Here is a 17,480-nt window from a genome sequence, read left to right as displayed (position 1 = left end):
GTCAGGACCTTGCTGCACTGTCCTGGGAACAGCCCAGCAGAGCTCCCAGAAGTGAGCAGCTAATTGCCCCATTTCTTGGCTGTGTAAATGCAGTTATAGGAACTTAATTAACAAGAGGTGAGAACAGCAGGGATTCAGACAGGGAGCCAGGGAAAGACATGGTTTGTGTTTTGGTCTCCAGATCTGTTTTGTTGATTCCTGTCCAAACATTTAGAAGTTCTTCTTTCCCTGCAGGTAACCTGTCCACTTGATGGCTAGGGAATGGGAAGAATTTATGCTTCTTTTTAAGGCTTTCTCGATGTCCTGAAAGTTACCTTTGTTTCTAGAGACTGAAAAAAATCCTGTGGGAACTGCTGTAGGCATATTTGTGGTGGGATGTTTGGGTCACTTGGTGCTGACGAGGCAGTGGGAGCTGGGGGACTGGGACACGTTGCAGTTGTGTGGTGCTCCTGCCGGGGCTGCCCTGCTGTCACAGGTGGCCAGAGCCTGTGCTTTGCCTGCCGGGAGGATGAGCCCTCCTGCTGCTGAGGGAGGAGCCCTGCCTGCCGAGCAGCCCGTGCTGCAGCCAGCGCAGCCTCAGCTCTGCCCCTGCCCTCGGGCTCTGGGACAGCTCCCAGCCCGGCAGCAGGACCGTGGCTGCAGGGCGCTGCTCTGAGCCTGGCAGAGCCTGGGCCTCTCTCTGCTGAGCTCTCATGGCCAAGCTGCTGCTGAGCTTTGTGTGACTGGTCCCGTGCATCTGGCACCGAGTCTTTCTGAGCTGGCTGCAGATGCTGCCTCTGGGAAGCAATTGCTGCAGGGAGATGGGTAATGAAAACCCACTGTTTTGCTTCCTTTCATAATGTGCACTCCCTGGATTTTTGGAAAGCTCGTGGGAAGAGGGTGTATACCCTTCCTTTCCACAGGGAAACTGTAGGTTCTGTAATGCTAACTTGGTGAGATTTTTTCCCTGGGGAGCAGCGGTGATCCTCTGGGATTCTGCTGTGCTGAATTGCCCTTTCCCTTTGCTGCAGGTATCTCTTATTCATGAAGCTGGCTGCGCTGCAGCTGATGCAGCAGAAAGCCAACAAGCAGGAGAGCTCCGTTGCACTGGAAAATGGTGCCTCTCCGGAGAATGGTGCCGCAGACAGCAAGAGGCCTGAGTCAGAGGATGGCAAAATAGACGATAGCGTGACTGGGCTTGATCAGGTGAAGGAGCTCGCTGAGACCATCGCATCTGACGAGGGAACAGGTATTTCATCCTCAGCACCAGCCCAGCGCAGGCCTGGTGGGCTGTCACTGGTGGGAGCAGCGCCAGGCTGGGGGTGGTTGGGGTGATGGATGGTGGTTAAACAGGACAAGCACTGGCTGCCTGTCAGTTGTTGCTTGGCCTCTTTGTTAGAGCTGCTCACACCCTGATGAATGACTCCCCCCCGGGGGCTGGGTGGGTGGGTGTGTCTGAGCCCAGCAAGGCCACCAGCCCCTCAGCTCTTCCCTGGGAGCAAGAGCCCGGCCAGGCTGGCCCGTGGAGTGCAGGGGAGTGGAGCTGGGCAGGAGGCGAGCAGTGCACAGGCACCTTTGGGAACCCCAGGCTTGGATTTCTGAGTGCCTGGAGTTGGGGACGTCCATGGGGCTTTTTGGGTCATCTTGCATGCTCTTATTCAGACTTTGCAGCCATTCTCCTTTACAGTTGATTGTTTTTATAATGTAATTTCTTCAGAATGTGCTATCATTGCTCTTTTTAGTAACAAAACTTTATCTTAATTTAATAGCTAGATCTGTCATTTCCTGAACTCCACATTCGTTTGTATTCTGTTTTTCTTCCTGCTCCAGTGGATCCCAAAAGCAGAGAAGTGATTCGAAATGCTTGCAAGGCTGTAGGCTCCATTAGTGACACATCATTTGATATTCGGTTTAACCCAGATATTTTCTCACCAGGTACGTGTACCCAGAGCTGTGTCCAGCCAGCTGCAGACAAAAACTGTGTTCTGTAGCCAAGACTGTTGCTGGGTTTTCTTTTGCTGGGCATGGTGCAAGGCTCTGTGAAGCACAGAGATACAGAAGAGGGAAGCAGTAATGGATTTTAGTGCTGGGGCTGCCAAGAGTGGGCGGGGAGTGTCTCCCACCGCGCTCGAGGGAGGGCTGCAGGTTGCTGCCAAGAATCTTCCTGTGATTCTCCGGCATCCCAGCTGCGAGACCACATGAAAAGAAGCAGAGGGAGGAAAAAAATCAAATTTGATCCTCATGTAGTAGTTTACACAAAAAATAACAGCTGTAGTTGAATGACTGATGTTGGGCCCTCAGTGAAGGGCTGGGTTTGTTTTAGTAACATTTCAGTGAGCAGTCACGGTGCCCTTTCACATGCACACATCAGACACAGGCATCACACGTGAGTTTCCATGGCTTGGAGCAGTATTTTTTATTGGGAAATTGAGAAGAAGCTCCCAAAGTGTTTCTGGGGGTGAATACTGGGGCAGTGTGCAGGCATGTTGCAGGGGAATGGCCAAACCATTGAGTTTGAACAGCCCAGCCACTGCCTGAACACAGCAGCCAATGCTCTTCCCATCAAAACATGTATAGTTTGAGGTAAGTTTTTGAAACATCTTTAATTCCAGGGAGACAATTACTATTAACTTCTTACCTGCTCTTACTATGTACTTTGTGTAGAGGACTTGTTTCTGTGAGTTGCTGCGGTTGATGTTTTTTCTTTTTCTCTCCCAGGAGTTCGCTTCCCTGAGTCGAGCAAAGAGGAGGTGCAGGATCAGAAGCAGCTGCTGAAGGATGCTGCTGCATTCCTGCTGTCGTGCCAGATCCCAGGCTTGGTGAGGAACCAAGGGCCAGCAGTGGTGTTGCCCTCAGAGCTTGGTGGTGCAAACAGTGGCACTGGTGACCTCTGGGACACCAGCTTGGCCTGAGCAGCTGCAGGCTCTGGCACTGGTGGGGGAGCACAGGGAACAGCACGAGCATCGTGTGCAAGGGCATGAGGGGTTTTCCATTTCCCATCTTACATCAGGGCACAATTTTCTCACCTAAATCCAACAAAAAAATTTTGGCACTGGTAATTAAAGCTATTGCTAAGAGTTTGGGACAATAGAGACCACACAAGCCATCCTCCCTAGCCCTGGGCATCCTTCACAGCTTATTGTTTTAGCTGACCCTGGCTATGACTCAATCGGTGACTAATAATTTGAAGTGAACTGGGAAATTGTTTTTACTAATAGCAGTCATTAGAAACTCCCTCTGTAAGTCTTAAGCATTTTGGATGTTACCCATGCACCTGGCCAGATCAGAAATCCCAGTCCCTTCCTGGGACACTTGCTGAATTCATGGCTAATGCAGCTGTCAGACCAGGCACTGGAACTGGCAGGGGAGAACGCATGAGCTCTACTCCAAGAGGTCCAGGAGTTGTTGGTCTTGTGTAGGAAAGGGTTTTCCTTGTTGGAAAGTTTCTTCTGCACTCTAAATCCACTAGTCCTGTAGTCAGCACAACCTTCAGAACTAGCTATTCAGTCTTTAAATAAAAAAAGGAGGGGAGTGAGTCAGAAAAGGGCTTGGTGATTGTTGATTACATAGTTGATACTGCAGTATATAAACCCAAAACACTGCACAGGCCTGTGTGAGAGCAGGCTGAAGAGCAGCTGCTGTAGGAGGTAGTCCTGTGCATATCAGAGAGGAGCTGGTGTTACTCCATGACGTGAATTAAACTGTTTATCAGCACTGCAACACAACTTAAAGTGCATGTGCCATTTCTCCTTATCAGCTATGTGTGCACAGTACCATGTACTCTTTTAATTGGAAATGTGTTTAGTTAGTGACTGCGAGGCCTTTAAAGAAGGGTCAGCCTGCTACTTGCACAAGTAGGAGTTGTTTTGCCTCTGCCTCAAGAGAATATAGTGCTGCTCCTTCCCTGCTGAGACAGAGCGAAACTGTCCCCAGTGGCAAGGACCTGGCCCAGACTGGGCTGGCTACTGCAGGTGTCCTCCTGCCTGTGTACCATGATGGTCCCTGGTGGTACAGCAGGTGTTGCCCACCAGAAGAGTCTTGTTTGGGGTCAGTGCTTGCCTTCAGGGCGACCCTCAGCCCCCTGTAACGAGGTGTCTGTAGTGGCATCAGGGAACCCCTGTGCTGCCTCCTGGTGTGGTTTTTTAAATTTTGTTTTTAAATGGAAGTTCTTTCCTTCATGTTTGTCCTCAGTAAGCAAAGTCTGTACATACCCTGCAGGTCAAGGACTGCCTGGATCACACGGTGCTCCCGATGGATGGGGCGACCTTGGCTGAGGCCATGCACCAGAGGGGCATCAACATGCGTTACCTGGGCAAAGTGATCAACTTCATCACCAAGACCCCTGGCCGTGCACAGCTGGATCACATCTTTGTAAGCATCAGGCTTAACATCAGACAGTTCAAACCACCCTGGCATCATTTGTCCCGAGGAGATTCCCGCTTGGCCAGTTGTTCTCTCTGTGTGAAAATAACTTCAAAAATAGGGGAGGAGGGAGAAGGGCCTGTAAGTGGTGGCTGGGGAGTTTTTTTTTCAAATCCATAATGGCTTTCATAATGTTAGGGACTGTGAGTATCTTTTGAGGTAGAGAACTGCTTCAGGGATTTCCAAATGCAGCAGTGAGTAACACAGTTGGATTTTCAGCCATGCATTTTTTAAGTCTCTAAGATGCAGCTGGGCTTTGGATCAAACTCTGAGGTGGTGTGAGTGTGGCTGCCCAGGAGCAGGCAAGGGCTTGAGCTGCAGCAGCCCCTGGAGCACTGTTGGAGCTGCGCTGAGCCGCACCGGTGGCTTGTGGTCACCAGGCACAGAGGTGCCAGGGGCTCCTCACTGGCTCCCGGAGAGCTGTCAAATGCTTTTGCAGTTCTGTGCTGCAGGGAGAATAGTGTGTCTCCTGCAGATCTTGATAAAAGACCATTTCAAAAGCCCAGTGTATTTTTCCATTTTCTTGCCAATGGACTCAGTCTGTTCTTTATTCCTTTGGGTAGAAAATTGGAATCAGCGAATTGATCACTCGATCAGCCAAACACATCTTCAAGACGTACCTCCAGGTATGACCTGCACTCTGACCTCTTGCCTCATGTGTCCTCTCTAATGACTTTTTTCCACAAACAGAGCTGTTTGGGGTTCTCCTCCCATTAGGCAGTTCCTGGGGGTTGCATGGCAACAAGAAGTACAAGCTCATTAGCACTGAAATAGGTACAGGCCTGTATGTAAGGGAAAACAAGTTCCCACTTGAAGAAAGCTTTCCCGGAGAGCAATCATTCATGCTTTTCCTCCCCAGATCCTCACTCATTATGTTGGAGGCTTTTAAAAGTGAAATCCCAGCTTGTTTTCCGTGTAATACCTTTTCCTCTTAAACAGTGTTGCTTTTGCCCTTCTAAGAAGCCTTTTTAATTGGCTCAACACTACATATCCTTGTACCTGTTCACACACAGCACAGCAATACACCTGGCTTGGTTCCAGTGCCAAAATAATCTTTGCACTCTCTGCTTTCTCTGTCCCGAAATGTAGCTCCACATTTCTGTGTGTAGGCATACACCTAATCCTACATCGACATAACTCCATCTGTGCTAGTGCCATTTGGAAACACTGCCTTCCTGTCCCCCTCGTGGAAGATCTCCCTGTTTCTGCAGGACTGGATGTGTGTGAGGCTCGGGGTCGGAGCAGTGCTGTGTGATGTGGGTGTCTCTCCCGACTCACTCTGCTGTCTCTCTGTAGGGTGTGGAGCTGTCAGGTTTATCCGCTGCCATCAGCCACTTCCTCAATTGTTTCCTGAGCTCCTTCCCAAATCCCATTGCCCATCTTCCAGCTGATGAGCTGGTCTCCAAGAAGAAGAATAAGAAAAGGAAAAACAGGAACCTTGGAAATGCTGATAACACTGCATGGGCCAGCATGACCCCTCAGGAGCTATGGAAGAATATTTGTTCAGAAGCAAAGAACTATTTTGATTTCAGTCTTGAATGGTAAGTGGAGCAGGTGACCCCAGCTTCTGCCTGGACTCACCAACCTTCTGTAGCTCTTGTTCTTTAACAGGACCTCCCTTTTTGATTTGTTTCCTGTTTGAAAAAAAATTTGTACCCTTGAGGGACTTACACAGATTTTTAATGGAAAGAAATTGGGCAAAGAGTAGGAAGGGGGAAGTGAAATTCTGAATCAGGAGAAACCTATGATGCAAAGGCAGCCAGGAGAAGCAGAGGAGGAAGGGAAACCTTTCCTAAGGGGTACAGAGGGGACCAGAAGGTGAGAAGCAGAAGTAGTGTAGTCAAAAGTAGTATAGTCTATATCAACAATGATTTAGGCTGAAGGGAGCTTCTGTTCCAAAAAAAAGGACAGCTGCTCCTGCACACGAGCAGAGATGGGGAATAAGGAAGGGGCACATTGTGAGTGCTAAACTGGAAGCACCAATGAAGTGGCCCAAGAGAAAAGCCATGGCTAGTTGGATAAACCAACTTTTGGTAGCTGGAGAGTGATCACCCCTTCATGTCAGGAACTGCTCGCTCCTGACCAAGAGCTGAAGGTGTTCAGCCCAAATGCTGCAGTGGGCTTTGAGAACACATGTAGGATTTCTGTAAAAGCACTGCTGTGCTCTGTAGGCTTTCACAGACCATGGGCAAACTCTGCAGTGTTAGTCTTTGGTTTGAGTTAGCACCTGGCTGTACAGGGACCTGTGCCTCAGGTACCCACAATGGAGCGATGTCCTTGAGCAGAAACTCCCCTGAGAGCTGAAGCTTCTGTGTGCTTTCTGCAGTGAGAATGCTGACCAAGCAGCTGAAGTGTATAATCTACAGAAAATCACCCTGCTCCGTGAAATCTCCCTCAAAACTGGAGTCCAGGTAAGATCCACATCCTCCTCCCCTTGCCATCATGTTCTGTGCTGAGGAACATGAAGAGTAAGTGCAATGTGTTTTGCAGGCACAACGTGAGCCCCAAAAGGTCTTTGTGGTGTTCATGTTGGAATACAGGTCCCAGCTCTGAGAAAGGGATTTCTAATCCAGCTTCCTCTTAGGGTAAAGTTTCTGGCATGTCCCTTGGAAGAGCAGCTAGCCTCAGTACAATTGCACTGCCTTCTTGCTCCTCTGTGGGCTGTGGGACAACAGGATGAGCTCTCCTGTCAAGGGTTCGGTGTTGGCACTGCAGTGCCATTTTGCCATGTACATGTGGTGGTGCACACCTACATCTGACCACCTTGCAGAGTTCTGCCCCAGGTCATGGTACAGAAGATGTTTTGACTGTGAATCCATGTTTAGAATTTTGCCCCTTTTCTTGCCAAGTGCCTATGGAAGTGGTAACTGCCCTCCACTCTTTTTGGTCCCTCCAGATCCTGCTGAAGGAGTACAACTTTGACAACAGGCACAAGCCCACTTTCACAGAAGAGGATATTCTTAACATCTTTCCTGTAGTGAAGCATGTAAACCCCAAAGCCTCCGATGCTTTCCACTTCTTCCAGAGTGGGCAAGCAAAAGTTCAGCAAGGTACAGACCCCACGTGCCTCTGCCTCTCAGGCTGATCACTGATAATGGGAAGAGCAGGGTGTGTGGGGCATGGCTACTGGGACACCCCTTCTGCCCCCCACAGTTTGGTAGAGAATCCTGGTCTCCAAGACCATCTGGAACACTCCTGCCATAAAGCCACCAGCAGTGAGCAAGGATGGGTCAGGGCAGTCATGTCCTTCCTCCAGGGCAGTGACCTGTGTCTGTGCATCCCACTGCTGGTCTCACTTCCTGTCTCCAACAGTGTTAGGGGTTATTTTATACATATATATGGTTATACCGTCTTTTCAGGTTTCTTGAAGGAGGGCTGCGAGCTCATCAATGAAGCCTTAAACCTGTTCAACAATGTGTATGGTGCTATGCATGTAGAAATCTGTGCCTGCCTGAGGCTGCTAGCTCGGCTCAACTATATCATGGGAGATTACTCAGAGGTAAGCAGGGGCTCCGAGGGGGTCTCCTCAGTGCTCTGATTCCTTCTCCATGCTTGCTGAAGCTCACAGCATGATGTGACTTGCTCTGGGTTCTGTTCTCTCCAGGCCTTAAGCAATCAGCAGAAAGCGGTGCTAATGAGCGAGAGGGTCCTGGGCATCGAACACCCCAACACCATCCAAGAATATGTGAGTATGGGGAGCTGGGGGAGCAGCAGCACCTCAGGGGTCTGGCTGCAGTCTGTGAGCCTTAGTTCCTGCCTGCAGCTGGAAAAAGCTGTATTTTCCTCTCTTCTGCAGCTTTCTTTCCAGAATCCTCCATCATCTCTTATGATCCTGCAAAGTGAAAAGCTGAGTGTGTGCACTGTAAATGGTCCTGCATGCTCTCTATTTGTCCTGCTTAGCCTAGGTTTCTAGTGTTTGTCAGCTACATCTTTATTTAGATATATTAATTCTCTTGGCTTTGGACCTGGGCTTATGTCAAAAACAAAAAGAGGAAAGAATCCCCCCCAAAACACAGCCAGAGCATGACATATACATGCAAGTCAGGTTAGAAATATTCCGCGAGGGGTGTTAAGAGAAACTGAAATAAAACACTCAGCTTCTTCAGTGCTGTGTCCTCTGGGACACCTCAGTGGGGCTGTTCATTAGCTAGCAGACTTGGGCTTTTCAAGGTGGCTGAAGTCCTTCTTTAACCATTAAGGAAGACTTTATTCATGTGCAGCTGAGGAAAGGAGAGATTAGTTTTCTTTACATTAATGCTGAGTCCTTTCTCTTGTCCTAGATGCACCTGGCTCTGTACTGCTTTGCAAACAGCCAACTCTCGACAGCACTGAACCTGCTGTACCGTGCACGCTACCTCATGCTGTTGGTATTTGGGGAGGATCACCCAGAAATGGCACTCTTAGATGTAAGTAACCTGTTCAAGAGTCTTCAAATTCCTAATCTCTAAGAAACCTCTTGGCCTTTAAGATGCCCACATGATGGCTGTTGAAAACAAACACTCAGGAAGTGCTTTTCCTCCCTGGGTTGTTACTGGTTGGTGCCATCAGATGAAGGAAAAAAGGAGTTTGACCCTTTTAGCTGGGAGGGTCAGCCTCTGTGCTGAGCTCTGCGCTAGAGTACTGCAGGTGGGGTTTGAGCACCCGTAATCCTTAGGAAAACTCCTTTGTTTGTTATGTTCTTGCTGCACTGCATGAACTGGAGAGTTCGTTACCTCCCTTGTGCCTGGTGTGTTTGGGCCGAGCCCCCACGGGGGGATGGTCCCTGTGATGTGTCACTGCTGCAGGGACATCACCAGGGCTGCAGCGCTCCCGGCAGTGTCACACCTGTGGGGTCCCGCTGTCCACAGAGCAGGAACTGTAGTGTCAGTGTGCCTTTCTCAACGCCTGCTTGGCTTCTCCGTACAGAACAACATTGGCCTGGTGCTCCACGGGGTCATGGAGTATGACCTGTCCCTCCGGTTCCTGGAGAACGCTCTGGCCATCAGTTCCAAGTACCATGGCTCCAAGTCTTTGAAGGTTGCACTGAGGTGAGGCAGGGTGGGGTGCTGGGCTGGGTCACTGCTGTCAGAGCGAGCACAGTCACCGAGCGCTCACATGGGAGGCTCTGGTCTTGTGAACTGGAGATTTCATCTTGTCCCTGAGCCAAGGTCATGGTGCAGTATCCAAGTTTGTTATTTCAAAAGATGGCAATCCCTTGTTCTTAAGGTTAATTGTGGGATCTACTGTGATGCTGCTTGTTCAGAAAGTCTGTCAAGATGACCCTGGTCCCTGTGGACTCTCAATAGAAAAATGTATGTGGGGAGTAGAGGTTAGATAGAGCCTGTAAGGGAATTACACTGGGAGCCAGGGACAGTATGTTAAATATTCATGTTTAATGGTTCCAGCCCTCGGGGAGGGATCTTTGAGAATCATTTAATGTGCTTTTGTCCTTTGCCGTAAAGTCCTGTATTTGAATAAAAACCCTAAGCAGCTTCTGCGTGTTCCCAAGCGAGCTGGGACTGGCGACACCTGTAGTAGGATCTGCTCCCAGTGCCCACTGCTGCAGTGCTGGAAGCCCTCTGTCCTTCAGTGCAGAACTGGCTCTGTCAGCCAGGCATGGCCCACTCCCAGTTCTTGCTGCCACATCACAGCCATCTGTTCTCCATCGGGGTGCAAATAACCTGATTAAACACCTGCAAGAGCCTGCCTTGTTTTCCAGTGGCTGATGAATGTGCAGGCTGCAGAGAATCTTCTGCTGTTCCTCAGTAGCACCCCAATGCACTGCGATGCTTGGAGAGACCCAGCCCCTCCCACAGAGAAAGCCTGCCAAACCCAGCGATTTCTTTTTCATTCCAGAAGCACCAAGACCAACAGTCCAAGCCAAGTCAGCTCTCCCAGCTGGCGAGAGCCCAGGGGACACACACCTGGCTCTGCCGGAGGGCTTAGGGCTGCAGCTTTCCAGTTAATAAATCCAGCCCCGAGGTATTCCCATGGATATGCCTCTCCCTGCTGTAGCCTTCAGCTTTCCTGGATGAAGGAGGAAAGATGCCCAGTTCAGTCTTTACCTCTGTTGGTCACTTCTCAGCATTCCAACAAAAATCCAACCCAAATAAGTGTAGTATTTGAATCCTCAGCTGGGCTGGGAAGAAGTAACTCCCAGAGTGCTGTATTCAGTCTCCTTTCACAGTCGTGTTAAGACTTTCAGCCCAAACACTGATGCCACAGTCACACTCGCTGCAGCACAGAAATGTTTCTTCTTCAGAGAAGTGACTCAGCCCTTTTCCTTCCCTCAGCCACCACTTGGTTGCCCGAGTGTACGAGAGCAAAGCAGAATTCCGGTCGGCTCTGCAGCATGAGAAGGAAGGCTACACCATCTACAAGAACCAGGTGATGAGTGGCCACGCTGTGCACTTGTGTGCTGTCACTGCGGGGCCAGAACTGAGCAGTTCCTCTGCAACCCAGTGCCCAGCCTGGGCCTTGGGGAGGCCTTTCCTACAAACAGTTCTGAGGGGATGCCAGGGAGTCCTTGCAGGGCCAGGGCAAAATTGCTGCTCTGTGCAGTAACTGCCCACTATGCCAGGAATCTTTGTTCAGCTTCCTGCAAATGTGTCTGTACTCTACCCATGGCTGGACAAGCACTTCTGCCGTGGCATGGCCCTGTGTTCTAGTGGGGCTTGGAAAAAACTGGTCTCCCCATGTTTTGTACCACTAGTCTTTAAATATCAGCTCCAAACTGGTTTGGTAGTGAGCTCGCAGCCCAGCTGTTGCTCAGCGAAACTCCTGCCCCAGCCCGGGGCTGTCTGAGCATGTCTGCGGCTGCACGCGGTGACTCAGTGCCGCTGAGCTGGCTGAAGGCATGGCCCAGTGCAGGGAATGCTGGAATGCTGCTCCTGGAGGAAGAGCCCAGTGCAGGGAATGCTGCTCACCCAGCAAATGCACTCCCACTTGATGAAAATGTGAAATGTTGATAATAAAGCTCCCAGAGGAGCTGTTTTATTGGTTTTTGAATGCCAAGGCAGGTAAAATCCATTTTACTGAGTTCCTCTGGAGATGCTGAGCTGGCAGCACCCAGGTGTGTGCCCTGGGTTGGGTCCTGTTCTCACTTGTGGTGGTGAACCTTTTTCTTTCCCATTTCCTATCAGCTCGGTGAGCACCACGAAAAGACCAAAGAGAGCTCTGAGTACTTGAAATACCTGACGCAGCAAGCAGTCGCTCTGCAGCGCACAATGAACGAGATCTACAAGAATGGCTCCAATGCCAACATCATGCCGCTGAAGGTAACCCGGAGCACCGGGGAGCGTGCTGTGCCAGCAGCAGGTTGTGTCCAGCTGTTCCTGAGGGACACGGACTGTCAGGAGGGGGTAGCGGTTATGCCAGGTCAGACCCTTCCTGGGCAGAAGCCCCTGCCAGGGCAGTGGCTCAGACACAGTGTGGTGTCATTGGTGTGGATGGAGCACAGCGTTGCAGGGTGTCTGGGGAAGCAGCGGGGTGCAGGGACAGCTCCTGGGGTGAGAGCCTGGCACACCTCCACACAACCCTGCCCTGCTGCTGACTCACTGCCAGGGGGCAGGTTGCTCAACCCCGAAGAACTTTAGTTTCCTCATCCTCAGAAATGCTGTCATCTTTTACCAGGTGCTTTGTTCTCCTTCCAGGGATGTTGTAGTTGGGGAGGCTGGGTGGGGAGCGCAGAGGGGCTGTCATACCTTACATGGAGCAGGAATGACTGGCCCTCCTGGGCCAAACCCAGCTGCTCCTGCCTGCCTCCACACCTGGCAGAACACCCGGCCTGAGCGATGGGTGCTCTCCCTGCCAGGCTGTCCCCCAGCAGACTGGGAAAGAGGGTTCCAGCTGCAGGGAGGACAGAGTGGGACAGTGCTCTGTGCATGGGTGTCCTTCTCCCTGTGGAGAACTGGCAACAGACCTGAGGGGTTCATGGCAATGAAGGGAGCACAAGGACCTTGAATCTAGTAAACCCATAAAAACAGCCCTAAAGGATTTACTCTTGTTACAATACTTGAAGGAGGGTAGAAAACACATTTTGGAACTGGCACTGTGATTTAACTGAAGTCCTGCAGGATTCAGCAGGAGGCTCCCTTAGGGACTGGTGGGGAGCTCTAGATGATGCTTTCCAGCTTATGGATATACAGAGGTAGATAATGTAAATGATTCCATTTTCTCAACTGTTGGTAAATGGATGTGCTTAGCACTTGAGTCCTCTCTAGGTTCTGACTCCTAAAACTTTTTTTTCCCTTGCAATGTAGTTCACAGCTCCCAGTATGGCCAGTGTCCTGGAACAGCTGAACATTATCAATGGAATTCTCTTCATTCCACTAAGGTACAGTGATTCTTCTGGTTATGCCTTTAGAAATCAAGTCTGTATTGTCTTAGTTTGCAAGAGAGCAGAAGCCAGCTCCCCAGTATTTGTTTGTTTTAGCCAAGATCCCAATTCAGGCCCTGGTTAGCATCATCAAGCCACTATAAACAGCAGGACTCTTAGATTCTTTTTTAATTATTGTGAATTGTCTTTTAAACTTCTAGTTGAAAATTTGATTGGGATAATGGTGGAAATAGATGACCTGAGCCAAGACTGTGTTGTTCTAAGGCTGTAAATAATCACTGGTGGTAAAATGCAGCAGCAGCTGGAGGCTGCCTGGACATCATCGAGATGAACCCCCTGCTCTGCCCCAGCCCCACTGAGGGAGCAGATCCTGGTGCCTCTTTTTTCAAACCGAACCAGCAAACTGGGTGTGGCTGAGCTGTGGCAGAGGGAGGTGCAAGGAGTGTTCTCTCTGTTGAACACAACCTTGTCCTGGTGCTTCACCAATCCCACAGCCAGTCTAATGTCTGCTCCCCTCCCTGCTTTCCCCTTCAGCCAAAAAGACTTGGAGAACCTTAAAGCCGAGGTGCAGCGACGCCAGCAGCTCCAGGAAAGCATGAAAAGTGGGGAACAGGTGGAAGCAGAGGACAAAGCTGTGGAGGAGAAAGAGGCTGAGCCGAGCATGCCTTCTGCTGCCATCCCCTTAACACAGAGCTCTGCTTAACGTGTACCTCGCTTTAAAAAAAAAAAAAAAAAGTTTAAACCACCCTTTTCTGAATCTGGCCCAGGGCCTTGGCCGCCCTTGGAGCAGCTCCTCCTTTTTGACAATGTTATTGCACTGGTACAATTAATACACAATGCAAAGAACTAATCTGAGCAATGTAATCTGTCTGCCCGAGCTTGTGTCTGCCGTGCGAGGGGAAGTGGCCGGAGGCAGCACAGACCCGTCCTGGCGCGCGGGGCCCTCCTGCCGTGTGTGTGTCCGTGTCGTGTGTGTGCGCAACAGTTATTTCTACTTTGTACATATGAATTCCAAATGAACTGTCTGGAGGAATGTAACATTTCTCAGGTCATTTTTATGTTGACTAAGGACACTGCTTTGCTAAACCAGTACAGAACCAGCCCCATCACTGCTCCGCGTTCTTGTAAAACGTGGATTCCAAGCCAAAAGATTGATTTCCCCCTAGTCGCTATTCAAGACTGTGCTAAGAACAGCCATATTTGTGTCGCTCAGATGACTGAAGCCTGTGACGTGTGGAAGTGGGGGATGTACAGCATTTTCTACATCAGGATATAGCCATGGGATTCCTTTAACCATTTTTTTCTATGTTTGGTTGGCAGTTTGGCAATTCAGTGGGGTTTTGTAACATTCACATTCTAATTTTCAAGGTAAAGATATAGATAGATATATATATATATATATATAGATATATATAGAGATATATATATAGATATATATATGATATTCACTGTTCCACCTCTGCTCTGCTTGCAGCTGAGTAACTTGGGATACTGTATCCAAAGAGTGAGGCTTGATCTTTAAAAAAGCGCACAAACTTCTATTGCAGTGGAAACCCCAGTGCCTCAGAGAGGTGGGAATGCAGCAAATGAGGGCTGAGCTAAGGGGAGTGAGGAGGGAATCACAGCCCTATTTGGGGGATGGGGGGGGGGAGGAAAATTCAGAAATAAGAGACCTGATGTCATTTGCAACAGCAGCTGTGACACAGAGCTGAGGGCCCTGAACCTGACGGAATCACAACCAGAAAGTACCAGGTTCTGGGGAGGGGATTTAAATAAAAACTGAAGTTCCCTCAGCACCGAAACCTCTGGCAAATACCTTCTTCTCTGGCGTTTTTGCACACTGGTTTTGGGACTGGTGCTGGGAGCTGCCATTGCTGGCAATGGACGGTACTGAAGGGCAAGTGCCACTAAAGAAATCCTCCTGTCCCCTCCCCTCCCATGCACATCCCGTAGGGTTGTCACTGTCCTCAAGCAGGTGAGATGTGGCTGCTGCAGGCCCTGGGATGCCGACAGAGTTGAATGTCCTGTTTTCCAAGCAGATCAAGCTGTAGAAGAACAGTGGGCTGGCCGCAGCCCCGTGCTGCCGGCACCCAGCCTCTCCCTCCCTCGCGTTGTCTGTCATGGATCGTGCCCTGTGCTAATCCGCGCTGCTTCTTTTACTGACCCTTGGAGCCAAGTGCTGTTCCTGTGCTCTGTACCCTTGGTTTCCTGTCTGACCTTACAGGTATTTGTAACTCGGGGCTGGGCAGGGTGGGAAGGAGGGAGCAGCCTCTGAGGTGTTGGAGGCAACAAAGCAGAGTCTTCACTGCGACTGAACTTGCTCCTATTTGAAAAATTCTGAATTTCCTGGAAAGCAATCAATAAATGACTACAGTGCATCTTTCCTACAAGATTTTTCTTTTACTAGTGTCTTACAGTCCATTAAAAGCTTTTTAAACTCTTGCAGGTACTTTTTTGGTTTCTTTACTGTTTGGTGCAAAGTATTGGTAGCAGCATTGGAACCACCACTCCTGTTCCTATGAGCAGACACAAGGGGAGAGAACAGAACCAGGTGCCCTGGACGCTTTAAAACCTATAAACCAGTACCAGAGTCACAACCCCAGCCCAGAAGGGCCAGAACTCACATCCTCTGCTGTCAGGATCCATTTGTGCTCAGGGAGAGGAGTCACTTTGCCCTGTCATCCCAGGGGTGATGTGGGAGCAGGGGCACAGCTTTGGGGATGGTGTACCCAGGTGAAAGAGCCTGCGACCCCCACTGCCAACCCAAACCCCTGCATGTGCCACCTCATACTCGACCCGTTGACTGAGAAAGAGCTGCTGTCAGAGCAGCACTTACTGCATGAGCAACAACTCACTGAGCTAACAGGGAAATTAAATTCAACTGCCCATACTGTTCTTGGCAACTCACACCTGAACCTGCCTTGCGCTCCCCGTGAGCAGCTCACTGCTTGTGGCCATACGAGGCTTTCCTTTCAACCCTCACCCCAAAAACTGCCTCTGTGCCACCCCATCACCCCAGCTGGGATAGCCCTGGCAGAGCCCAGATTCAGGTTTTTTCCCAAATGCAAGTGGGTCTCCTCCAAATGTCCATCCCAGGTCTGTTCCCACTGCCAAGTACCACCCTACCAGCTGCTTCCACAGACCTCAGCTGGCAGGAGTGCCCCTTCATTCTCTCCCCACATCAAGCTCAAGGGCACATCAGTGCTCTTCCATTACGAAGATGTGCCCATTCCAGTTCTGGCCACCGACCCATCTCTAAACAGTACTCAAGGCAATTAGGGCCAAATCACAGGGGAAAGTCAAACCAAAGCATGCAAGACCCTAATACCAGAACAGATGTTGCCAGAACCACCCAGTGCCTCGGCTTTCCCCTGTGCTGCCTCAAAGCCAAGAGCAATTACTCACAGCCACACTCAACCCCCACCCTCAACAGCTCTTAACACCGAGCGAGGAGCAGTGAAAGGCAGCTCCTGTCAGGGCTGCGGTAAAGAGACGGTCAAGGTAAGGGAAAAATCCAACCAAACCCAACCCAACCAGGGGAGGCCTGTGCCACGCACAGGGACAAGGCTCTCCTGCCCACATGTGAGCCCAGCTTAGCCCACCAGAGCATTTCCTGCACCACCTCATTGCACCGGATCAACCAACAAAATCTCTCACTACTCCAGCTGCCATGAACCACCTCAAAACCACTTCCTGCAGCCTCAGGTGAGCACAACTTAAAATCAGAGCAAGGGCAAAGCAGGTGGGAGCAAAATCTGAGGGTGAAACACCAATAGCTTTTTTCAAAATAGTTTTAATTCTTGCATCCAAGGAAACAAAACCACATCTAGTTTTATATGCATTTAATAGTTTACCAATTGGTACAATAAGATTTTTTTAATATGCAGAAAACATGAATAAATTTTGTTTTACACAGTCTGAGAGCAACAAATCTTACTGTAAAACACAGAGCAGTATTATATACATTCCTTTACCAATTTTGCTTTAATTGTGTCAATAGCTTCAGTTAACTCCTACAGCCTGGGAACTGTTCTCTCCAATTGCAACCTCTAACAGCGCTCAAACATCTGACATTTGCCTTCACGTCGATGTCAGGATCGACTCTAAAGCATGAGGATTTTGCTAACTTCTCTTCAGAATGAACTCGGGGAAGCCTGAGGGACAGGCAGGACAGGAAAGCAGCTACTTACATGACACAGTGGAAAGATAAAAAGGCCAGTTAATGCCAGTTGTGACTTGCAAATCCAACGCGACCCCCCCCGCTCCCCCCTGTCCATCCCACCCCTCTATGCATGTGCTCTTGCTACAGGACTCTCGGTATTGATTTAATACACGGACGTTATATACAGCTGGACACAACAGCTCACTCCAAGGGTGCTTTTCCTTCACTCAACTCAGCATTTGCAATATTCAAATCATTAAAGGATTACCAAGCCACCACTGTCTACAAAAACAAAGTATTTTTCCTTTTAAACAGCTCTCAGGGGAGTCATGAGCTGTCTAAGAGTGATTTCTCAGGCAGTTCACATGGACAGGAAGAGGCAGAGGAGAGGCAGGGACCACATGCCCACAGTCCCCACTCACCACCAACCAGGGGTTGTTTTCCTTTCCTCAGTGCCCCGGGCACACATTGGTCACACCACACACGAAAGCAGGACGGGTTTGCTTCACCTTCTAAAGTGCAAGATGGTATAAAACATCAACTTCCAGCTTCTATCTAAACCACAACAAACGTTGCACTTTCTGGCCCGTGTGGCATGGC

At 49.8% G+C, this 17,480-nt stretch overlaps 1 protein-coding gene across 2 annotated transcripts in view; it reads left to right on the top strand.

The window, feature by feature from the left end:
* CLUH (clustered mitochondria homolog) overlaps window positions 1-15,160 on the top strand; it is a 34,956-nt gene extending 19,796 nt beyond the window's left edge. For both annotated transcript variants that reach the window (XM_069033677.1, XM_069033676.1), the window contains exons 11-26: window positions 1,011-1,228; window positions 1,810-1,914; window positions 2,698-2,798; window positions 4,198-4,350; window positions 4,965-5,027; window positions 5,698-5,942; window positions 6,728-6,812; window positions 7,298-7,451; window positions 7,761-7,900; window positions 8,006-8,086; window positions 8,682-8,807; window positions 9,307-9,428; window positions 10,674-10,767; window positions 11,523-11,657; window positions 12,642-12,715; window positions 13,253-15,160. In XM_069033677.1, coding sequence (XP_068889778.1) covers window positions 1,011-1,228; window positions 1,810-1,914; window positions 2,698-2,798; window positions 4,198-4,350; window positions 4,965-5,027; window positions 5,698-5,942; window positions 6,728-6,812; window positions 7,298-7,451; window positions 7,761-7,900; window positions 8,006-8,086; window positions 8,682-8,807; window positions 9,307-9,428; window positions 10,674-10,767; window positions 11,523-11,657; window positions 12,642-12,715; window positions 13,253-13,421 — 2,065 coding nt within the window. In that variant the 3' untranslated portion in view covers window positions 13,422-15,160. The remainder of the gene's footprint in view (window positions 1-1,010; window positions 1,229-1,809; window positions 1,915-2,697; window positions 2,799-4,197; window positions 4,351-4,964; window positions 5,028-5,697; window positions 5,943-6,727; window positions 6,813-7,297; window positions 7,452-7,760; window positions 7,901-8,005; window positions 8,087-8,681; window positions 8,808-9,306; window positions 9,429-10,673; window positions 10,768-11,522; window positions 11,658-12,641; window positions 12,716-13,252) is intronic.
* Window positions 15,161-17,480: the final 2,320 nt, after the last annotated feature.

The sequence above is a fragment of the Aphelocoma coerulescens genome, chromosome 19 (genome assembly GCF_041296385.1).
Source record: "Aphelocoma coerulescens isolate FSJ_1873_10779 chromosome 19, UR_Acoe_1.0, whole genome shotgun sequence".
NCBI classification, from domain to species: Eukaryota; Metazoa; Chordata; class Aves; order Passeriformes; family Corvidae; genus Aphelocoma; species Aphelocoma coerulescens.
Note: the sequence above shows the minus strand (reverse complement) of the source record. Positions and strands in the feature narration are given on the sequence as shown.